At 36.3% G+C, this 11469-nt stretch overlaps 1 protein-coding gene across 1 annotated transcript; it reads left to right on the forward strand.

Annotated features, from left to right (window-relative positions):
- The first annotated feature begins 170 nt into the window (after positions 1–170).
- On the forward strand, positions 171–10687 carry LOC147515208 (uncharacterized). The gene is made up of 14 exons (XM_086586360.1): positions 171–466; positions 1081–1154; positions 2301–2375; positions 4433–4508; positions 4958–5022; positions 7224–7325; positions 8320–8409; positions 8494–8568; positions 8704–8736; positions 8823–8903; positions 9192–9254; positions 9661–9732; positions 10119–10163; positions 10240–10687. The coding sequence occupies exons 1-14, from the start codon at positions 418–420 to the stop codon at positions 10408–10410; spliced, it is 1071 nt and encodes a 356-aa protein (XP_086442486.1). The 5' UTR covers positions 171–417; the 3' UTR covers positions 10411–10687.
- Positions 10688–11469: the final 782 nt, after the last annotated feature.

The following is an 11469-nucleotide window of genomic DNA, read 5'->3' on the forward strand; positions in this document are numbered from 1 at the left end:
TCCAAAGCCCAAACCATTTTGTAAACAATCAAAACGGAGCCCAAATGAAATTGTCGAGGCCCATACTCTTCAAATTAAAGGCCCATTATGTCACAGTATAATAATCCAGCCCATAAAATAAATAGCCCAACTATACCAGTCAACAAAACCGTCCAAGACAAACACCAATTGACCAATACCAGATTCTTGCACGCCTCCCCACTTCAAAGGCTACTCTCGTAATTTCCCCCAGATATTGTTTTTCATCTGAACTCTAAAAATAGGGTTATTAATTACTCTCCCCTGCTCCAAGCCAAGACATAAAGTCGAAAGAGAGTTTTCAAATGTTGATTCGGTTTAGTTAAAAAAAATAAAAAAAAATAAAAGGAGGACGTGTTAATATAATTTATATTTCTTTACTAGTAGTAGTAGTGGGCGATGGCACAAGTACTTCCCCTTGGCAAAATCACTCTCCTCATTGGTGCAGGTTGTACTTGTATTTTATGATTTAGCTTTGGGTTTGATTTATATATTTATTAAATCAACTTCCTCTGTGCCTATGATGATGATGATGATGATGATGATTATTATTACCGTTTAGGGTTTTAACATAGTCCTGAAGTTGTAACTGAAATCAACTTGTTTTTGCTAAATCTACTAATTTAGGTCTGTCACTATGCTGAAAGAAGTAGGGCCCATTCATAGCAATTGAATAGAGGCTAAGATGTCCAAAGTTTGTTTTCTGTTTAGGGACTCTTTTGGGGAACTTCCACCTGTTGTTACTATCATCGGAGATTCCTTATCTATTTCTTGCATAGTAGCCAAAGCCTTTGTTAGTACCTCCACACACTCTAGGAACTCACCTAGCTCACTTCTTGAAAGCTGAACTGGCCAAGGCACCCTGCTTACTCGAGCTAAATGGGTAACTTTAACATCTAGCTCGCTTTACTCCAAGTAAAACAGACTCCACGTGACCAAGCTGCTTACTGAGTTCATCGAAATTTACGCATAATTTACTCTCGTTTAATTATGGAATTGGAGTTATGTTTAAACATATATTAGTAGCATGCTAACAAACATCTTGCTGTATGCATCTGACAGGTATTATCGGGTCTGTGCTTGCGCAGGAGGGGCGCACTCCAAGTGTTTCAGACATCTTTTCCGGCACTTTCAAGGTATCCACTTATGCATTAATAATGATTAAAAATAGATGCATGTTTTTCTTTTTCCTTTTTTTTTTTGGTTATTATGTGTTGGCGATTGGTGAAACTGCTGTTATTATTTTTATTGGAACTATTGTTTCCAGTTGGCCTTCTGATAAATCCAGTAACATGTTATATGGATCTATTGCTAAGAAAATAATATAATTGCTTAAACACGTGTTTCTCTCAGTGAGATTTAGATATAGGATACCTGGTGGCTTATCAATATCTTTTTATTGTGGCATGATTTAGCTATTACCATTTATTTGCATCTGTGAGACATTTGGGCATCCAACTCAAAAGCAATTGATGATGAGTGGAGAGGCCCACGAACATATACTATACTGTAATGCAAGGCTTTCAATGTCCCACATGGGGCTAAACTAAACATCTCAGCACTCCCTCTCCATGTGGTGCTATGTAACATGTACACGCCATATTTCAAAAATAATTTGTGTCGGATACATATCCATGTGTCCGTGTCGGACACATCGTATGTGATATACCTCAATTTTTTATATTTTACCGTGTCAAACACGTTGTATCCGTGTCGGATACAAACACACCTATCCATGTCAATGTAACTTAGATGTGGTGTTTGTTTAGCCTAACACATGGACAACATACTTGGGTTACGAGCCCTTTCGGCCTAACACAATAGCCTGCTCTGTTAGCATGTTAAACTTTATGTTAAGGGTACCTTCGTTGTTCCATATTTGTATGGTTATTAGTATGGTCCTATATAAACTTTAGTATGTAATATTAGGGCAATATATGTTTTTCATTATTTATTTCAAGATGTAAGTTTTGTTTCCCTTGTAGCCTAGAGTCTGTATATGATCTCATTTGTTGCTGCCCGTACTCGTCATAAGGCAACCTATTTGTGTGGTCCTTTCAACAATATGTCTGCTCTTGGCAAATGTTTTATGGTATTTTTTAATTCTTATTTTCTTTCCATTTGGTACACATGTACGGGGATTGTGAAAAGTCGCTGCTTGCCACTTTTGAATGATTATTTGTCTGCTACTTAGATATAGTTTTACGTAATTTTTTTGAAGCTTTCTTAATCTGCCGTACTTTATGTATAAGCAACACTGATTGTTTCACTCTGAATATCAGTTTTGGAAGCGGATACGACGAGACGATTCACCTTCATCGAGGAGTAAACCACAAAACGACTCTTTATTAGCTCAGGTTTGTGTGATGACTCTCCGTACTCTTTCGATTGGTGTACTAGTTGGCTATATGCCGGTGGTCGGCGCTTAAGATTTTTCCTTCTTAAGCTTCTTTTTGTGATCAGTACTTTTCTGTAATTTATTCTAGGTGACAAAATAATTGTATAATTCACCGGGGGAGGAGGGTGTTGGGGGAAGAAAATTGATGTCTGTTTGATTTGTGCATTTGTCAGTAAGTAGACTTTTAAGTGGGTCTGTTTATCTGCTTCTGTTTTAGTTCCAGGAAAGGTACTCTAATTCGTTACACATAACCAGAGTTTAGCTTCCTGGTCTGAGAATCCGATCACCCTTGTTTTGTAGGATTAAGATTTCACTACAATGACTGGTCTTGAAGGCCAGAGTTTGAATTATGGTCCTACCTTCATTCATACTTTTTTGAGTAGGAGTTGAATAACTTACTTTTAGCCTTTTAGGAATTATTAATTCACTTTCTGTTTGTTATCGATGATTTTTTATGTAAAGTAAACTTATTATATAGTCAGTCAATATGAAAGAGGTCCTGGTACAATATATCGGATTGCTGAAAATTTGATATTTATGGTAGATGTATACCACATATCCCTTAATTCAATAGCAAGGTGAGATTTGGTAAATACTATTTCCTGATAAGTGGTTCAAAATTTTGTCATATAGTGTAAAGTTTCAGCGATAAGGTGAGATCTAGAAAGTGCAAGGAATTTCACAAAGTTACTTCTAATAGAGCACAAAGTATGAAAAGTTAAAGTACAATGGAATCTGGTTGAACATATTTAGACTGAAATATTTTCATTCAGCCAGAGTGTAACTGGCCAAATTCAATTTCAGTTATTTAAAAAAGGTGTGCACTTTCACTGGGAATCAAGCCAAACACCTAAATTAAAATTACAATAAAATGGAATGGTAAAGCTTCTCACAGCAAGTGCGTGCTTGTTGAGAGCTTTGTTGACTTTTAACAAGCTCGTCAATAAGCTCCTCATGTTGAACAGTCAGTCAGTTAGAGATGAAGATCATCAACAAGGGTGCTTGATAACCATAACCCAAGTAGCCAGATCCTTCTAACACCCTGAAGAAATTGCAGTATGTGAAATTTATAAGTTTGATTCCATAAAGTGGGAAAAAATTGAGAAAGAGTTCTATAACTTCTTGGACAGATGTAGTGAAAAAGATACAGTACATAGAGTTGAAAGATAAAGTTGTGCCTTCTTGCATATATGAGTTATTCCCACATTGCGAGAGAGGAGTGAAGAGTAGAAGAAACAGATAATAAAGGGCCGAGTTGACCACTGGAACTGTAAATTGGATAATGAGCCCATGACTGAAAGTGATGTTACACAATGGTAACCGTTGTATAGGTGAATGTTATATCGTTATGTAAACGAAAAAATGCTTGGCATGAGGGTCCCCAACCAGGTAGATTTTGTATATATATCGCTGCTGTTTGTTCTAATTTTCGGCAGATTTTGCTAAGTTTTGTCATATAATGCGGAATTTCGTACTATCGTCCAAATTCCCTAGGACCATGCATACAAGATACAAGAGAAAGTGCATATATGCACACACACACACACACACACACACACTTAAAACGTTACTTTTATCCGTTAACATAGAGTTATATTTTGTTAGATCAAGTGAAGGAAATCTTAGGAGAAAAAAAGGGAAATCGTATGATGTCAACATACAGCAAGAAAGAGCAAAATACAACAAGAAATGCAATAAAAGCCGTAGTACTCATCAAGAGTCAAGACTGGAAGATCCTAACAAGGAGTCCCATCTGAAGACAAAATTACCAAACAGGGTGTCCTTTCTCTACTCCCAATACATGGCCCTGTGGAACACAAATCCCTTGATTGGTCACTCTTAATATATGTAGCTAAATTTTGCAGCTTCTTGTTTCAATTGCTCAATCTTGAGATATATTGGGTTGCATATGCACAGATTGATTCTTTAGGAAAAAAGAGTTTACTGTCTTTTCCTATATCCTATTATAGATGAATTCAATGAGTGTAAATTGATAAACTTTTCATCTTGTTACAGGTAACAGACCTAAAGAGGGAATTGGAACAGCTTATAAACCATAAGCCAATAATAATTGTTCCTCCGGGAAAATCAGGTCAGACAATAACAATATCTCTCTTGCTTTTCTTTTTGTCCTTTTTCCCATTGATAAATAGTAATGTGATTTGATCACGAAAACTACATCAACACCCAGGAACTAGCCGGAGCTAGTTCGATAGCCAGGTTTTAATTTTGAACATCACAAGCTTTTCTAAATTCATGACTGATTTTATAGAATCAAACAAGAGTATTCAAAGGGTTGCCCTTGCAGTCGTATCTTAGTTAAGGTTGGCAAATGGTTCAAATAGGTTCGGTTGTTTTGCAAAGTGTTCTTGGTCATTCCCTGTTATGATCTTTTTCTTGTGACAGCCTTCTAATGAAAAGTATTTGCATTTTTTGTGTATTCTTTTGACGGTCATGTACTGTAAGATCAAGCAATAGTTGATGTTATTGGTGTTGCTGTCATTTCAGAACATGTTTATGACTTATAGTCATCTATTGCAGGCGGAGTGACATATGGGGTCCCAATTTTTGTTGTTGTCGTAGGTTGTGGCTGTTTGTGGTGGAAGGTATTCTCCTTACTTACCAAACCTGTTTTGCAATGTTGTATTGGCTTTTACAAAAGTTCAACTGAATAGTAAATTACTCTCTCATTATGTGGTGGAAGGTTACTCTCCTTACTCGCCAGTGTTTTAACACAAAAATAACTAGTCTTTATACTGCCTAAGAACTTTACTCCTTAGTGCCTCACACCCAATATTGCACTGAGGCTATAGGCTCACAAAAAGTGGTAGTGACTTTATTTTATTTTATGTGTGTTTCAATTCTTTTATAGATATCATGTACCTGATATTCTAACTTTTAAATTGTTTGTGTTATTTTTTTTTTCACATGACATGTTATTTTTCGGTAGTCTATATCTATGGATTTCTTACTTTTGCTTTTCTTTTTTTGATATTGATTCTTATGCCCCAGTCAACTTTTTTTGACATTTTTTCCTCCCTCTTGTATATTACTAAGATAGACTTGTTTTTTAGAATATGTTCCTATCATGAACATGAAAGTGCCTATGATGGGTAAGAAAGAAGCCATGCAATTGTTTTTTGGATTTTTGGGTTTGTCTTATTTAGATTATTATTGTGACAAAGCCCTAACTTCTAAGGGACATTATGGGATTAGGCTCTAATCTTATTTCATTGTACGAGGCTTAGGTCTATAGACAAGAAAGAGAAATTTTCTACTAAATCTTTTTACTTCAAGCTTTGCTAACTAATTCCTCGACATGGTCTTTCCTTTATAACTTTCCTAGTCAAATTATTTGGGGTTCTAAAGTTCAGTCAAAGGTGGCCTCTTTTGTCATTATATGTTGAGGAGGATAAAGCTGGAAAATTTATATTAAGGAGTTAATACAGGTTAACCCAAATCAAATTTCATCAAAAAAGAAAGGTGGCCTCTGTTAGAGTTCAAAGAGGATATCTCCCGAGGGGTGGACTCTGCCGGTCCAGTCTGCCTCCGAGTATTTTTGGCAGTTTCTATTGTTGTAAACCCTTATTTTTCCTATATTGGAGTGATACAAGGCCAAAACTAATAAGGCTATATCCTCTTTTTCTCTAACTTCTTCTCCATTAACAACAATACAACTTTACTGCCTCCTTTGTCTGGTGTGCATCTCTAGGTAAAATATTGACCATAGACAATCTTAGGAAGAGACGTGTCAAAGAAGCCATTGTCAACTTTTGTCCTCTGTGTTTAAGGGATGAGGAGTCGGTGAACCATGTTTTATTGTTTATCTTTTTTCTTGGTGGGTTTGGTGTCATGTTGTTCTAGAGTATGGGGTTTCTTTGTCCAGTTTCAGTGATGGTGTTATGTGACGGATTGTTAATACAATGGTTCAGCTAGTCTTATAACCAAAGGTTAACATAAATCTCCTTTGTGATGAAATGATCCATAATCCCTTTAGTTATATTCAAGTTTGGGGTGTGAAATTGCTAAACATAATCGTTTGTAATCGTTTACAAGGATCAAGTGAGCATTGAACTGAATCAACCGAACTTAGATTAAGGTGTTTTGTTCGTGTTAAACACAGGAAAAAGCAGCTTGTTTATATATAGTTGGCAGGTAAGCTGTACTTGATCCCCTGATTGAGAGAATCAGATTATCAGATTTGATATTCTTTAGCAAGTCTAGAATTCATTGGATGATTGTTCTCCTTGTTTTTCCATTGAACTTTAGCGGCTCGCTAAAATTATTTTTCTTTCAATTTTTAATGACTTTTAGCTGCTTTAGGTCTCTAAACCTCAAACAGACAACAATGTACCTGGATAGCTTTGCTCGATGTCTGTGTCTATTCATGAACAGTTTAGATTCTTATACCACTTGCACATATGTACCCACTGTCGCCTCGTCGGACATAGGCCTTACTTCACCTTGAAATGCTAAATGACAAATATATTAGTGGTAGGCTGGACAGGTTTACTTCGTCTTGAAATGCTAGATGACAAAAGTTTTAGTGGAAGGCTTAAAAGTTCTCTATATTAATCAGTTTTGTCCAACTATGTATAAGTACATACCATTAGGCAGAGGTTAGATTCCCTTTATAAGGCTTATATTCTTTCACCCTCTGAATGCTTCTCACTCAGCACAGTGGCAGATCAATTTGTTGTGTACTTGTTGTATTAGCAATTATGTTTCATTCTCCTTTTGCCCCCAGTTATGTGTCTGTTGTGGTTAGTCAAGTACTGATGTAATTTATGGCATCTCTGAATGGCAGGGTTGGAAGCTTTCTGACATGATGTTTGCCACTAGACGTGGTTTATCGGATGCTTGCTCATCTGTAGCTAAACAATTAGATCAAGTCTCCTCATCTATCTCAGTAAGTTTCTGCATAATATTCCTTAAGCCACCGTTCAGGCCAAAATTGATGGAAAATTGCGAGTAATGTAGTTAAAGAACATCCCACATGGATTATCTCTTTTGAAGAGGAATCGCACACACACACACCCACACACACACACACACACACACACATGCGTATTGAGTTAATCATGAAAAGTAAACTGGTTTGGGTGCGAGTGATGTATAGTGGCATAAAAAGTCTTTGTTCAGATAATACTCAAGTTGATATTTTAGGAGAGGGTGATCTTCATAAGAGGCACAATCACCTTACAAGTGATCAGTGCTCGTACACTTGCATAAGGAGGAAGATGGTAGTCATTCTTACAAGAAAAGTAAACATTAGGTGAACTTCTGCTTAGCTCTCTGTAAATCGGCTAAAATAAGAAAAGTTTAGTTTCTGATATAATCTTAGGGGTTATTTAGCTTTTGGCCCCACTTCTAATGGGGAAATTAGCATTTGGCCCTCCTATAATTAGAAATTAGCATTTGGCCCACTTCTGTCAGTTGACTCGGTCAACTTTAATGCCACCGTTTCTATTTTCCTAAATGGCATGTTTACCCTTAAGAGGAGGTTTCCCCATCAAAAGTGGGGCCAAAAGCTAAATAACCCAATTTATATTTACATATGAAAATGTATTTTTTCATGGATTTTTTTTTTGAAATAGAACAAGTTCGTAAATTAATCTAACCTATGACAATTTATATTTACATAGTAATTTAACTATGACAATTTATATTCACATATGAAAATATATTTTGACATAGCAGTTTACATATGCATGTTGGGGGTATATCTGCCATTTCAAATGTATGAGGAGTAAACTCAGTCAACATCTCTCTTGACCAAGTCAACTGACAGAAGTGGGGCCAAAAGCTAAATCAAGTAGCGGACTACTAATTAAGGATTAGCGCCACTAATCAGATCAGTATCCCCTACTTGATTTTAGGACTCATTTCATATTCATTTGCAGGCTGCAAAGCGATTTTTGTCTCAAAGAATTGATCGGGTTGATGCCAATATTGATGAATGTGCAGAGCTTACTGCTGGTACTAGAGATGAGGTAGGGCATTTTCCATTTTTAAGTATTTCTTCTTGTCTGTCTTTTGATTTGCTGAAGAGGCTTACGGAACCTGCTTGATTGTAGGTTTCCCAGTTACGTGGAGATATGAGGGTGTTTTCTGTGGATGTGGAATCTGTTCATCGTGCAGTCAAAACTCTGGTACTGGTCCTCGTTCTAATTAAGACAATTTTTTTTAACGTCTTGGTCTTTATGATTGTTGCTGTTGTGTTTATTTGTTTATTTATTTTTCTTAGATGAGAAAAGGGCTGATTTTAAGCTTTTGCCTGTCCTCAGGAATCAAAAATTGGTAGAATAGAAGACAAGCAGGTACCTTTTTCATGTAACATTATAAGAGCAATTCTTAAAGGTTGTTATTTAGTAAAAGTAATTGTTTATATGAATTTTTTTTTCAGGATGCTACAACTTACGGAGTTAGTGTCCTATGTGATTTCGTCCAAACATTAGAGAGCAGCAGAACGTCTCCATCTATTCAGGTATAAAAAGCTAACTAATGTAAAATTTTGGTCTTATCAATCATTTGGTATATAAGAATGCTGTATTATCTGATTATCAGGATATTATGATTTTTGTGTAAGCTTCCTTCCATCTTTTATCCATTTGTGCTATCTAAATTTATCATTTTGGCCTCTTGAAGTAATTTAAATCTACAGCATCAGTTTTTTATTCGAACTATTGTTACTGTTTTGGTTAATACTTTAGTTGTAACTGCTGTTATTATTGATAGTTGGTGATCTCATTTATTAATTTTCTCGGGTCTGTAGGCGTCACCGGCCAGTATCTCCAAACCTTCTCTTGAACGACCACAAATTGCACTCACTTCAAGGGTAAGTTAAAAGTACCGAACTTCATTATTTATTTATTTTTTGGAAAAGTATATTGAACTTCATTTCATGGCCTTAGTTTAGCAAACTATATCTTACGAGAAATAGGCCGAGATTGCATTGTATTTTTTTTAGCTTTGTACTACAAGCAGGAAAGCATAATCAGAAATAATAAGAAAAAACTTAGCTTCCTATAGTTGGCTTACTGTTATTTCATCAGTGATTTAACCTGCTAAATCTTCAAGCTCAAATTTATGAGGATCAGACACCTGGATGTCGGACGTGTATCAGAAAATCCATAGCCAAATTTTGAAAAAGAAGATGATGTTGACATAGAAATTGTGTCGCTTTTTGTTGCAAATTAAACTGAAATTGTCTAATTATATTGTATATTGTTGGTACTGTGCAGACCTGCTCTTTGCCACCCAAAGTTCTGTCTCTAGAATCACCATCTCCATCTTCATCTAATGAATCTCCTAAGGTTTGTACAGTTTCTACTGTGTTAGAGTGAAAATGCATCCGTTGTAGGAAGGAAAAGATCATGTACTTTTTCTTTCATCAGTACGTAAGGAAATATTCTCTATGCATTGTTTGTTTAATATGGACATACTTTGGGAAAGTGGTTCTTACCTTAGAGTAGCTTGAAGAGATCATGTAGTTGGATGCTGGCATCGTTTCCATTTTGGGGGCATGCTTTATTGCAGAATCTGACCTAATGTTATCAAAATAATACCGAGTTGATATTGTCCTTTAGTAGCTTAGTGCAGCACTGCAGCCTCCCAATTAGGTTGTTTCGTCCTGTTGTCACCCATGATAAGTTTCAGGGTATCATTTTAATATACTCTACATTATTGTTATCCCCTACAGGTAACGCGACCATTGCCTAGTACCATCTCAGCTTCAGGACTGAAGGTTTGTATAACTTTGTTCTTTACTTACTTGTACTCTCTCTTACAAACAGAATCCAACCTCGAGTGTTATATTGCAGGAGCTAGACGGGATATATGACGCAATCTCGACTAGTTCTGGAATGCCACAAGAGACTTCTGTTGCAGAAGAAAATGGCTCTTCGAGTACAGGCATATTTGGATGGAAGGTCCCCAGTCTGAAAGCGTCTTTACTTTCGCGAACCAATAGTGCAACTCTATCCTTCAAGTGAGACGAAGTGCAAACAACCCCATGGGCCCATCAGCAGAAATGCTCTATATTCTATAAACAAGTGAATATTATGTAGGGAATCCCCTTGAGGGACAGTGCTCAGCTATATGCTGAGACTGATCACAAGTTTTGTAGATTATTTTAATCAGTCAATTATAAATTATTCTGGAATAGAATAACAAGGGTAACTCAACATCTGAAGCAATGAAAAATTTGATATCAGAGCCTTCAGTTGATGATGATAAAAAAGAACAGCTCCTCTTGAACGTCTTGTTTAATCTGCTGTTACTGTGTTATGTTTGTGTATACAAAATGCAAATTTGGATCCTCTAATACTGGTAATTTCTGGGTTTAGGACCCTTGCTATACGGTACGTGTGAAAATGTCAACAGGCCACACCTTGTTAGTTGTAAGCCAGGAGCCCAGTGCGCCAAAGCAGATGATAAATATGGATGTGATATAGTTAAAACCTTAATCTGCTAGAATTTTAAATAATAAGAGCTGAAACCTTTAAAAAGGAAATTAAGAATAAAAAAACCAAAAAATTAAAGAATCCTAGAGCAGCAAGAAGTCTTTGCTCTTTTGTCCTGACATAATTACTAGTCATTTTACAGAGAAATGCAGTTTATTTACACAGCCGAAGTTCTAGTATATAGACACAGTCTCTGGTATTCATCAGCTGCACTTATCTGTTACATTGAAGAGCAACTTGGCCAAATTGATTTGCTCCACTTTTCTGTTACAATCAGACGACGGCAAATGTGATTGGCCCATTGTAACTTGCATTGCCCAGTACGATACTACAATTAGCTATTCCTAAATGGTGGCAAAATTTGCATTAGTCGGCTAAGTTTAACAAATACATTTGACATGAGGACGGAAACTTATGCTTTACGCCTTTACCACTCTACTGAAGGATAAACGATTTATTGGAAGTTGGAACCAGTGCTTGAAGCCAGTACTAAGCATTTGGTAGTGCATTAAACTATAATACCCCGAGCCTTCGGTCTAGTCCATGGCGGAAGGACGCATAAGCAGCTTCAATTTGGTTGACGTCAAG

The sequence above is a fragment of the Coptis chinensis genome, chromosome 2 (assembly GCF_015680905.1).
Source record: "Coptis chinensis isolate HL-2020 chromosome 2, ASM1568090v1, whole genome shotgun sequence".
Lineage (NCBI taxonomy): Eukaryota > Viridiplantae > Streptophyta > Magnoliopsida > Ranunculales > Ranunculaceae > Coptis > Coptis chinensis.

Coding starts and splice junctions, on each gene's coding strand:
- LOC147515208 (XM_086586360.1), top strand. CDS start 418: ATGGCACAAGTACTTCCCCTTGGCAAAATCACTCTCCTCATTGGTGCA. Junction 1,155..2,300: donor TCTTTTCCGGCACTTTCAAG/GTATCCACTTAT, acceptor TCTGAATATCAG/TTTTGGAAGCGGATACGACG. Junction 2,376..4,432: donor ACGACTCTTTATTAGCTCAG/GTTTGTGTGATG, acceptor ATCTTGTTACAG/GTAACAGACCTAAAGAGGGA.